We start from the raw sequence: 12,776 nt of genomic DNA on the forward strand, positions 1-12,776 counted from the left end.
GTGTGCTGCCTAAGTTCCCCTAGTTCGTTAGTTGGTTTTATAAAATTACAAAGTACAAACTAATGCTAAATTGCTTAGTTGCACGTTCTTTGGAAATACATTGACTTGAACTTCTCGCTGTAATCTGTTAACCATAGCAACCTTTTTACCTTTTTACTGCATTCTAGTAATACAAGACTACAAGTTAGTAAGTTACATGGTTAAGAGCATTAAGGGAAATTGGGAGAAAAACCACGTTGGCCCAAAGGTCCAGTTTGAGTGAGAGCAACCCCAAGATCTGACAAGAGGCACCAGTAGACTGGAGTGCTTCGAGCAAGCCCACATATGGTCTGTGACGTTGAAAGGCTGGCTTGTATGGTGGGCAAAGCCCTGTAGTCTGAGTCTTGCGTAATTAGCAGCCGGCCTCTTATCACACTATCAAGTGTGGGTGGTACCGATCGCTCAAAATTTGTGATGGACTGGTGGTTAGCAAAATGCTAGGTGCATTCCCCATAAAAAGCAATGCCTTGTTTCAGAAGATTATATGTCTTCATACCTGGAGGCATGGCATTGAAGTCAAGGGGAAAAGAAAAACCTGGTTTACCAACTAGCTCAATTACCTATCTCTAGTAGAGATTAGTAATTCATTCCATAATTCTCAAACATATACCAAGTATATTTTAAAAGCCTATCAATACTTGGCTGGAGGCTCTAACGGGTAAATGTAGCAATGTCTGGATTAAGAGGCGGGAGTGTGGATCTTACTAATATTTTATTTGAAATTAGTTGTCACATTATCTTAACCTTTGAAAAAAAAAAACTTCTTTATTACAATTCAACCATCTTTATTTTCTTCTGTCAAATTAAGCACAAAATCTCTGCCTCCTCATTCAACGTTAGTAAATATTTATACAATGTGTATGCCTTGGGGAACAATTCTCCTCACAAGATAATATTAACAATATATTCTTTCCTATCATATAATAAGATATATTCCACCTTAACATTTTCACATCAATATATAATAAAATCTATATGTTTGTTTTTATTTATTGATTTTTAATGTTTTTCCTTTTCAACTTTGGTGTTCTGGTCAATTTGTAATACAAGTATTCCGTACTACGTAAGTACGTACAAGTATATACATTATTCTTTCCATTTTACTTTTTCTTCTTCGTATTTTGTTTTCGTTGACGGGAACTACTGAGTGTTGTGAGTTGTAAGGAACTTGACAGGGAAGAAATGGTGCCTACTAGTTAGTTGTTTTTTTAAACTACATCTTCCTTGATATAGTACAGTAGCAATTATAGAGGAATCTTAATCATATTAAACACAGATCCGACTTTAATAACAAAAAAATAAAATAAAAATGTTGGTCAATGCATTTCCGTAATCATATATGATTACACAAAATTTGATAACTCCGTTGAATGCTAATTATATAAATTTTGATGAATCCGTTGAATACTAATTATATAAATATCCCTTTAAGCTAGCCAACAATAATTTATTTCATTTTCTATCTCTAATAAATTGTATGACTTGTTCAAAAATCCTTGCTAAAAAAAGCCAAACTATTGTACAAGTTAGAGATGGCAATAATTTTAAGTAAGAGTGAACTTTAATTTGTGTGTTCGAAATTTCAAATTTAGAAGTCTGAGTAAATACGAAGTACATTCTATCAAAGAACTTGGTAAAAAATGCACTATAACAAAGCACAAATTTAAAGACGGAAGATGGATCCATAATTTTTGTATAGGGCGGGCTGTACAAAATAATATGCAGAGTTGTTTCTGTTCTTGGTTATTGTATCACCCAAGCAACATATCTGACAATCATTATGTGCTTGGAATCATAACAAAAAATTGTTAGAATCTTCTCACTATAACAAAGATTCACCCTATATGGAACAAAAATCAATTCAAAAAATAGCAAGAATACACAAAGTTGAATACAGGCTTGGTGCTTTAAATCAAGGAATGGGATGAGTACATAACAGAAGTATAAGCTAGCTTTCTTTCAAAAAAATTAAAAACTGACTCGTGTTAGCTAGCTAGCTAGCGTGGTGTGGGAGACATTGTACTACTTGAAATAGCTGCGCTCATCATCTCTAGAGAGTCTTTAGCTGAACTAGAACTTCCTGTGTTCATCATATTCAAACATTCTTTGAGTTCTGTAACTATTTGAGTCATTGTTGGCCTATCTGCAATTTCTAGCTGAATACATCTCACTGCTAGTTCTACTGTTTTCCACACTGTGAGATAGTTTTCATCTACACTGTGTCTCAGGTTTTGGTCTAGTATGCTGGCTATATCCCCTCTTTCAAGCACACTCCTAACCCATTGACCCAAGTTCATGACTCTGTTTACTATTGCTGTTTTGCCTGTGATTAGCTCCAACAGAACAACCCCAAAGCTGTAAACATCGCCTTTTTCATGCACCTGTCCTGTTAAATTATACCTGTAATAATCATTGTGCCATAAAATTTTTAGCCCACTTTAATTAGTAGTGTGCAATATTACTTTGATAAAAGAGTGTTAGAATCTGTAAGATAGTAATGTAAGAATGACTGAAATGGCTCACTTACTGAGGATCAAGATAGCCTAGTGTTCCAACAACTCTTGTTTGTAAATTTGAAACATATTCAGCTGGGAATATTTTGGAAAAGCCAAAATCAGCTACCTTTGCTCGAAATTCTTTGTTTAGAAGAATGTTAGCGGGTTTTACATCTCTATGGACTATAGGCGGGCTGCAACCATGATGCAAGTAATCCAGTCCTACAAATAGAGAGTTACACAACAACTTTTAATACACTGAGTAATCGAATCATCTGATAAAAAAATCTGATTTATAAACAGAAACGAATGTTATCATATATATATATATATATATATATATATATATATATATATATATATATATATATATATATATATATATATATATATATATATCTCACCCTGAGCTGTGTCGATTGCTATCTCAACTCTCTTTCTCCAGCTTATAGAGTCAGAATATTCTGTTCACAAACCACCCAAAAATCAAATTGATTGGTGTTGAAAGGGGAAAAAACAAAAAAAAATAAAAAATATATGGTTCAATCAATAAGTGCAGCTAGGAAAAAATAAAGGACTGTATTAGGATGAAAGGTCCTGCCTGAGAGAAGAGCTTTCAAGTCTCCCATGGCCATGAACTCGTAGATAAGTGCCAAGTTGGTTCCTTCTTCACAATATCCAACGAGAGAAACCAAGTTCTTGTGAGAAATTCGACCAAGCACTTCAATCTGTGTCAAAAACATTTCTTAAGGCTTTAGCTCTCATATCATACAGCATAAATGATATCAAGAGAGCATGATTCTCTATTTGGCTGCCTAATTACGAACCTCAGTGCTAAATTGCTTAGGGGCCTCGGTCTTTGAGAACACCTTGACTGCAACTTCTTTGTTGCTGCCATCTTTTAAACAGCCATGATACACGACTGCAAAACCACCTTCCCCTATTTTTTCCCTGAATTCGCTTGTCATGTCTTCCACTTCAGAATAGGTAAACTGTGCCAAACCATGCTGCCTCCCTCTTTCATTTGCTTCTAGATTGTCTTCAATTGGCGGTTCTGTAATCATTGTTTTATGTTATAGTTCGAACAATAATTACATCGGTGTTATAGTTTAGTTTAGTTCAGTATGGGGTTAGAAATTAGTACTGTATTGTTTGCAAAAAATAAAAGTTTATGAATGGAACTCAATTAACCGTATTCTTTTGAATCATGGATGAAAGGATCATCTTGCTGTTTTCCAGGTGATGGATGTTTATCTCCTGAACAGAGAAAAAGTAAAAACTAGTATGTTAGTTGTATATAGATTATGCTTCAAAGACAGGTACAATAGCAAAGATGAAGATAATTCTTATCATCAGGTAAAACTGAACTGAATTATACAAGAAAACTAAAACTAAAACTAAAACTGAACTGAATTATACAACCTTACTAGTTCTTACCTTTTGAAGGATGGCGCTTCCAAAACCAAAAGCCACAGAGAAGTAATAAAATTACAACCACAGATAGCAGGGGTATAAGAACCTTAAAGCGTACTGTCAAAATATAAAGGGAGGCAACAAATTAATCGCATTGCAATTTATAATTAGTGTGAGCATTGTAATTCACTGTGGTGGCAAGAGATGATATCCAGAGATTGTTACCACTTACCTGGTAGAGTTGATGAAGAGGGTGGAGGGGCTGAAGGCTGTAATCCATACAACTCAAACCCAACTAGACAAATCGGAAGAAATTCCATAGTAGTGGTCCAAAGATCCATTAGCCTGAGAGCCGCTGTGAGGCATCTCTGACAAGATGTGCCAGTAATGTAGGGAACACATTGAACCATCCCCCTTAATCTCTGAGATGATGAGAGTCTAACACTTGCTGTGGCAAAGCCTTGCGGTGTAAGGCTATCATTATTAGCTGCCTGATCAATGAGGCTTCTCATGGTGCTGTCAAATATTGGCTGATATTGATTGAGATAATCCCCCATAACAGGAGTGTTGTTATGTCTTGGGAAATAACGGTTTAGATCCTGGGTATCAAATGAGAAGATGGAGTAGTTGGCATAACGCAAGGTGCATTCTTCGTACCAAACTATGCCTTGTTTCAGTAGTTTGCATACATCTAGTATTTTTGTTGCAGCACTATCAACACAATCATGACACGTTTGGAGACCAACATCTCCCCTGCAGTAGTACATAGCATACACTTGGTCAACACCTTCTCCTGTTGTAAAGTTTGAGAAGGCTAAACGCGAGGCATTGGCAACCAGATGGGTGGAAAGGGCATCTTTCAAATTTTCTTCAAACGGACTGCCTGTAGTGTAAGAGTAGCCATCCACCGGACAGTTGTAGCCTATAAAGGCGGGATCATCTGTACCAGTGGAAGCAGCACCTCCTCTGGATACTTCATCTAATACTATCAGTAGCAGACTCAGGATCAACAGCATCTTCTGCAGGACCATTCTGGTGACGCGGACACCCAAACAGTAAGACTCCATATTACAGATCACCGATCACCACTCATGTATTAATCTTACTACTTTCAATTTTTATTTTCCTAAAATTTCACAAAGCTCAAATATACAGACTTCAAAAATGAAATAACACCAGTTAAAAGCTGTTGCTGTTGAACCAGTTAATACTTTTGAGTCAAGATTATTTCAAAACAATGGGAAACTATCGTGATCCCCTATAATTATGTTAAACAAAAACTCTAGCAGGTTAATCATTCAACAGGATTAGACGGTTGACTTATGAGTTGTGACAATTTTGTGTATTAAGTAGCTGGCCATTTTCAGACGATAGACTTTTTTTTTCCTTTGTTTGGTCCATTAATAAATCCGATATTACTTCAAATTATGGATTGTTATAATAATTAGACGTGCTAATCCCTTTCATTTGATTAAGTCAAAGGAAAACAACTGAAGATTATTGCTTTTCCATTCAACAAAACTTCAATTATAGTTTAGATAATGTTATTCTCAATACAGCTACGAACTTATTACTTAATAGAGAATTATGTATGCTCTGATTTGACTACATAAGGGTATAATTTTTGTTTAATAGCATTATATTTTACCAGAATGTCAGAAAAACTACATATTTTTCTAGTATTGTTGTTGTTGATTAAAAAATACTCTGCATACCAATAATGATTGTCCAATTATAAGTATAATTCCTTCGTTGTCAGTTTTTAATGCTATTTAAAAAAGTAAAAAAACTGAAATCATGCTAATCTATAATTAACTATATAAAAGAAATGGTGCATAAATGATAGAAAAAGCTTATGAAGTGACTATGTTGCACAATACAGGTGGTAATACATGATCTTCAGTTTTACAGTAGTTATGTTTGGATGATGCTTGTATATATACTTGATTTCAGTTTTACTGCAGGAATTTTTGGATGATAATTGTATATATACTTAATTCACAGTTACAATTACTTTCTCAAAACCAAAAAAAGAATGGAAATTTACTTGCACAATTGACATAGGTGTCTAGCTATTGGTTGACATTACACATCATATTGTAAACATATAACCTCATCAGACTTACAAAATAAATCACTCATCCATCACACAAAACGCACAGAAGCATAGACCTTCAGTAACTAATTTAAGGACACTCTGATGCCGTATAGATCTTCAGTAGGAATTTCTATTCAGGCAGCTCAATTAGGCAGACTAACTCTTCCTTTCTTGGTAACGTGGCAGTAGGTAGCATGGAAAGGCAACTCTTCTTCTAACAGTATCACAAGTGGTTCCTAAGTAGACCATATACAAGATGATCACCAAAATTATAACACCAATTGCCCCGGCAAACAAGATCCACAAAGTATCGAAGTCCAATAGATTGGAATCAAGATCAGCTACATCTGGTTCATTTTCACATGCTTCAAGATTACCGATTGTTCTCTGTTGAATATCTGCTAATACACCGTTGTCCAATAACTTTAATATCCCCTTTGACATATCTTGTACCAAGGTAGACCCTTTTTTGAAAGCCTATAATTTGGAGAATGTTCATATCATTAGCATATTTTGCAATCTTATACATATAACTGGACATGTTCATATCAGTATGCAAGGTAATGTACTTATTACAAGTGAAAAAGATAAGAAATACATACAAAACCAAATCCCTCTGCATGAAGATCGAATGAAGGGACAAGATTATAGCCCTTATTGCAGTTCTTAGAGAGGAAAACTTTGAGATATGGGGTTTCGTCAATAACAGCAGCAACGGTACCCTTATTCAGCATATCAACCATTTCCTGTTCTGTATCATAGGTATGAATTTGACTTTCTGAAAACCCTCTTTGAATTAGCAAGCGAGGGACAAAGGATCCTTTTTGATTCCCTACATTTTCTCTTCTTCGTATGAGCTCATCTATTGTTTTTACTGAACTTCTTTGCTGCCGTGCTGTCAGCAATGAAGTCAAGCTGGCTGCATAACAGGAAGTCAAGAACAACAACACTAGAAAACACAGTACAATCACAAGCCTTGTATGTATTATTGCTCTCAATGTTTCCCCTGCATTCACCATCAAGGAAGCAAACATAAACAATTATGATTGAAAAAAAAGGTCATATAATTGAACAACTACTGTCTTACACAACAACAGTTGGACAGACTACTTTCCTTTGTAAATTTAAATCATGAAGTGTAATTAAGCATTGCAAGATAGTAGTACCAAATATGAAGAAAAGAGATGGATGAGGGTACTTACTCCGCCAGTAGTCATCGTTATTTGAACGTTGTCCTGGTGGGTTGGTACCTAATGGTGCTTGTGACTGTCTGCTTTTGTCATTTCTAAATTCCACGAACCAAAAGATGAGAGCACTAACAAAACAAAAGGCAAGCGCAGCAGACACCAAACCCTTGATCAGAGGCATCAACTTGATTCCGGTGCTTTTATGGTGTTTCTGCTTTGTAGAAACCATCATTGTTATTCCTGTGTCTGAATAAGGCAGAGTAAAATCAACCCACTGCGACCTATCATATCTGATTGTTGTATCTCCCACTGCCCCATCAAATTCCTGCTCGTTACATACACAATGCATTTGTTAGATACATATAGGTCAGAGCTGTAGAAATCCAGGTAGAAGTACTAAATTTTGGACTGTTGTTCAAAGTCATAAAACTTATATTAATATATTTAGTAGTTGATGAACCTGATTATTGACTGCTTTAAGCATGTCATCAAAGCTTCCGTTAAATGTTCCATCCGGCTTAGCAAAAGGGACCAGCTTATATTCAAAGGGACTGCTCAAAGCTGTATTAACGACAGCCTCAAAGACTTGAATCGAAAAGCCATCAATCTTCTGTTTCTTAGTAAGAGGATCAGTGGTGATGCTTACAAACTCTTTGTAGGTACTCACTGGAACCACAATCCTTAGTTCCCTACCCGCGGTTGCTGTTGTTGTTTGGTTTGCTGGTGGTGGTGCCGCAGCTGTAGTTGTTTGATTTGCTGGTGGCGGTGACCCACCAGTATTCTGACCCGTTGACATGAACGCATTCCTAATAATCAGGATTAGTATAAGAGATAAACTAATGGAAGAAACTCTCATGTTTGTAATTATTATTACTGTAATAATGAAATGTAATGGAATGAAAGGAGATTATGTTGGTTTAGCTTAAAGTTATGAAGGATACTTGAACTCTTCTATGTCCCCCGTCAATGCCGGAACACTCTGCATATAATAGATGCACAAATTGGGTTAAGTTAATCATATTCTGGTCAGATGGTTATTATTTTATTTCTTCCTAGACTTTTCTTTGATTAATATTTCGCTCTATGTTGATATATTATACATTTTTAGTTTATCATGCGACTATACTACTCTTTCTATTCCTTTTTATTAGTTGCGTATTAACTGTTATTTTATGGACAATCTTTAAAGATTTTGACTATTTATAAATACTATTATAAGCCTTAAAACTTTATCAATATAATCGTAGATATCCGTAGTCATGTATATTGGAGACTATAAAAGTCACAACGTAACAAATAAAAATGAATGGAGGGAGGGAGTAGTCAATATTAAGCCTCGTACCGAGGAGAATAATGCACTCATATAATTCTCAGACAGCTCATTTATACAACCATTTATCATTAGAATACTAAGTTTTCTAACTTCAATTATCTACTTATATATATTATTACATGAAGTAACATCACTTCATCATATATAATTACTTTCTTCAAATCTCTTAATTGGATATCACGTTGTCATCATTCAACCCTTTCATTAGTCTTACCCTTCCCTTCCCCCTATAAATAAACAATTTGCTATTAGAAGGATGTTTATCACTGGTCAAAACTCAATCAGCTGACGAGTTAAATAATAACTAATTTAACTGCCTTGATAGATTGTTAACTGGCTTTATTACAATTTTGAATTTTAGTTCCATCCTCTTTTCCGTTACTCTCAATAACGATTAGAATTCAAAGAAAATTTGTTTTTGTAAGTTCAAATAGAAATGAAGGATTCTTTTAAGCAGGGTCTGCAGGGATGGAAATCCCTGACCTGACCCGACAACCCGGCCTGAAATTAGTGAGAGAAACCTGAACAACCTGAACAACCTAAACTCAACCTAATTTGACCCAAATATCATATTTTGTCATAATATTAAATTTTACACTATTTTTGATAGTTTTTAAGCACAACCCAAACTCAACCCGAAATTTGATCCAAACTCGACCCATTGGCCCAGATTGCCACTAGCCTACCACGACCAAGGTCCTATGCAAGCAAAGATTTTAACTTTCTTTATTCATTTATTGTTGGTATGTACGAGCTTAAAAAAGCATATGGAGAAAATACTTGTATATACGTAGGAGTCATCATGCCAATTGATGTTATTGATGCAACAATATTTAATCATGCTTAATATTTCCATTTTTAGTTCCTTATATGCAACCTAAATATTTTTCCCACAAACAATGAAGAAAACATGTTTACTTCCTTGTTCATTCAACAATCTCATTATTTCTGGACAGTAATTCTTGTATTATAGAGGCATGTAACACTAAGAGTGGAAGCTCATGGCTACTCTAAAATATGTGGGACAGTGGGGTGATTTAGACAAATGGAGACGAGGTAACTGACCTTCCAAGACTACTGCTACCTAAATATAGGCATTTTCAGCAGTATAAATACACCCCAAGAACCTCCAGCATAACATTAATACAAGTGAAATTTACATTGCACCTCTCGTCCCCTGCAAAATAATTCTTTCATCCAAGTGAGCGAAATTACAAGGAAACTTAGCTCACAATTTAAAGAGGGTGATCTGGTGCTCACAACAATTACAAATTTTCTCTTTAAAATATATCTCGTTGCCTGCTGCATCCTAGAAACCTAGCACACCTCGTCTAAGATTTTCATGAACAATCCACTTTGCTTCTTTCCAACACATATACAATGAATCAGTGTGAGAGCCTCAAGTATTTGCCAATTTTTTCCCACAGCGAGGACAATGAAGTGAGATACTCCATCAATGAAGCCCTCAAACCTGCACATGACTAGCAGGTCCCAATAGGCCATTCACATCACCATCAAAAACTGTGAAGACGAGAAAGCATTGGGACAAGTTCATCACTGGAAGGACGGTCTTCAGGGAGATCTGACATGCAGACAACTGCAATTCTCACTGCCATAAGCATCTCTTCTTCCTCAGCCTCTTGCCCAAGTATGCTTTTATCCAAAGCTTGCTGAGCTTCTCCAGCTTGCTGCAATTGCCGCAGCCACCTGCTCAAACATTCCCCACTAGCTGCTTCCCCAAAAAAGGGTTCTAAGGGGTCTCGACCAGTCAGAAGTACCCCAAGAATGACTCCAAAGCTAAAGACATCGCTCTTATCTGTATATCTGTAGCAACAGAAAGCAAGATACAGAATTTAGGACAATTCTAAAATGAGCCTTCAGGAAGGAACTTTTTCTGCACTTATATTCACAATCTAACCAAAGAATTTAATTCCATATACAAGCAATGGAGAAGTAATGAGACAGCACTTTTGTTTCAGGGGTGTTTTCTAGCCCACTGAGACACACCCTTCTCTCCAAACCTATAATAAACTAACAGAGATTGATGAAGAACAAAAACATAACAAACAAGTATTAACAACAATAATTAATACAGAAAAAATATATACCTTAACCCCCTCAACCAATTAATACAGAAAAAGTAGGAATGTCTATACTTGGCTATGTGTGTATATAATGTAGATTGTCAACATCCAGACATTAATCAAGGAAGGACATTATTTATACAACAAGTTTTCTAATTTGTTATGTACTCCGAATCTCTGATGAAAGCAAAAGGGGCATCTCCTACATCTGAATAAAAGGCAAGGACACCAAAGGTACAGAGTCAATGGATTAAAATTGTTTTTAACCCTACTCTGGCATTTTCCGCTGGCAATTAACTTATTACAAAGTGGACTTTCTTGTCTCATATGATGAATCACGAGGTGGGAGACTCTTTCAAGACATTATTAATCTAGGCCTAAATAGCAAAGTACCAAATGACACAATTCTGGTTATCTTTAGCATATTTTGATAAGAACTTAATCCATGCTACCATGCAATTCAAAACAAGTCCCACTATAACAGTAAAAAAAAATTATCAAACAGAGAAGTAATATAAAGTGAAAGAGAAATCAGTTTCACCTGCAGTTTTGAGATAACTCAGGAGCTCTATATGCATTTGGTGATCTATACAATTTGGGCATAAGATTAGCTAGACCACAATCTGCGAGCTTGGGTTCAAACTCCGCATCCAACATCACATTACTAGGCTTGAGATTATAATGCAACACACTAGGATTGCATTCAAAATGCAGGAACTTGAGTGCCTTTATAGTCCCCACAGCAATTCGAAGCCTAACATCCCAACCCATTTGCAAATGATTGAGACGAACTTTACTCATAGCATCTTCAAGGCTTCCTGTGGGCATATAATCATAAACTAAGCTGAAACGATCAGATTCACGAACGTAAGCCCTCAAACTCATCAAATGCCTATGTCTTAATCCAGCAAGAACCTGAAGCTTCTGCTGTAATTTCCTCTTTAAGCCCTTATTGTGAGTTTCCGGGGACCCAATTTCAAAGGGCTCGAGGCTCTTGACCGCGATATTCAGGCCATTATCAAGAGAAGTTCTATAGTAAGTCCCATTTGGACTAGATCCTATAAGCTGATTTTCATTTTCTAGAGCTAAACGAAGTGTTTTTGGATCGATTTTCGGGGAAAATACAACAGGGCCTTTGAGGATAGGAGCTCTATTAATATACTGAACAAAGCATCTGATCATAACAGCAACAAGAATAGCAGCAATAGAACCACTAATAATTCCAGAGAAAATGCTAAATGCAACCCTTTTAACTTCAATTTTCAAAGCAGGAGAAGAAACAGGTGGTGGGGATTCTGACTCCATTAACATATGCTTAATCATAAATCCATGGCAAGGTACAGAAATTAGGAAAACCCATGAAATTAAGAGCAGAAAATGGAGAAAATTGTAATTTTCCATTGACAAAATTGAAAACCCTAAGCCACAATTATCTCAAAATTGGTATACTTCCATGCCCAGAATAAAGAAAGAGCTGAAGAAGGGCAAACCTGTCCAGAAGAAAAAGTGAAACCCAGAATTCATAAATTGGAGAGAAACCACAGAATGAAGAGACTGCGAAGTTTCAGATTTCCATGTCCAACCTTTTGAGCTTTCAAGAAAGGAAATGGAGAGAGAATACTCCCAACAGTCCCACTGTCATTTGACACAAAGCTAAAACCTTTTTTTGGCATAGGCATATAAGATTAAAGTATCTATTTAGAATTTATTCAACTTTTTTCCATTCAATTTGAAGTAGTAATTTTTTTTTTTGTTAGAAATAATCTTATAATTTTTTTTTTTTTTTTTTTGGCAATTTTAAACTTGAATATTGTATAAATTTTGTTACAAGTTGGAGATTGATGCTAATAGAGGGTAGCATCTTGGCTTATCTAAGAGGTATTTTTTGGAGAGCCAACGCACAACAAGGCATAGCCGTATAACCAAGGCATCTTAAACACTAGGACAATATAGAAAACCTCACCCTTAAAAAAATACTCAATAGAGGATAGTATCTTGGCTTGTCTTAGAGGCATTTTTTTGGAAAGCCAATGCACAACAAGACATAACTAAAGCATGTAAAAAATATAATTTACTACTGGTGCAAAATATTGGACCAAGACATGAATCTAATGATTTCAGGTACTA

At 35.6% G+C, this 12,776-nt stretch overlaps 2 protein-coding genes across 2 annotated transcripts; both read right to left on the reverse strand.

Moving 5' to 3' along the window:
- Nucleotides 1-6,020: 6,020 nt before the first annotated feature.
- Nucleotides 6,021-7,533, reverse strand: LOC145581567 (glutamate receptor 2.9-like). Its single transcript, XM_081638580.1, has 3 exons — nucleotides 7,248-7,533; nucleotides 6,648-7,051; nucleotides 6,021-6,522 (listed from the first exon to the last, which is right to left on the reverse strand). Exons 1-3 carry the CDS (start codon nucleotides 7,462-7,464, stop codon nucleotides 6,202-6,204), a joined length of 942 nt encoding a protein of 313 aa, XP_081494706.1. The 5' UTR covers nucleotides 7,465-7,533; the 3' UTR covers nucleotides 6,021-6,201.
- A 2,069-nt stretch (nucleotides 7,534-9,602) lies between these two features.
- LOC145581569 (inactive leucine-rich repeat receptor-like protein kinase CORYNE) lies at nucleotides 9,603-12,322 on the reverse strand. The gene is made up of 2 exons (XM_081638581.1): nucleotides 11,191-12,322; nucleotides 9,603-10,389 (listed from the first exon to the last, which is right to left on the reverse strand). The coding sequence occupies exons 1-2, from the start codon at nucleotides 12,048-12,050 to the stop codon at nucleotides 10,080-10,082; spliced, it is 1,170 nt and encodes a 389-aa protein (XP_081494707.1). The 5' UTR covers nucleotides 12,051-12,322; the 3' UTR covers nucleotides 9,603-10,079.
- Nucleotides 12,323-12,776: the final 454 nt, after the last annotated feature.

The sequence above is a fragment of the Chenopodium album genome, chromosome 15, assembly GCF_948465745.1.
Source record: "Chenopodium album chromosome 15, dcCheAlbu1.1, whole genome shotgun sequence".
Lineage (NCBI taxonomy): Eukaryota > Viridiplantae > Streptophyta > Magnoliopsida > Caryophyllales > Amaranthaceae > Chenopodium > Chenopodium album.

Coding starts and splice junctions, on each gene's coding strand:
- LOC145581567 (XM_081638580.1), bottom strand. CDS start 7,464: ATGATGGTTTCTACAAAGCAGAAACACCATAAAAGCACCGGAATCAAG. Junction 7,052..7,247: donor TAACGATGACTACTGGCGGA/GTAAGTACCCTC, acceptor TGGTGAATGCAG/GGGAAACATTGAGAGCAATA. Junction 6,523..6,647: donor ATGCAGAGGGATTTGGTTTT/GTATGTATTTCT, acceptor TCCAAATTATAG/GCTTTCAAAAAAGGGTCTAC.
- LOC145581569 (XM_081638581.1), bottom strand. CDS start 12,050: ATGGAAAATTACAATTTTCTCCATTTTCTGCTCTTAATTTCATGGGTT. Junction 10,390..11,190: donor GAGTTATCTCAAAACTGCAG/GTGAAACTGATT, acceptor CTGTTGCTACAG/ATATACAGATAAGAGCGATG.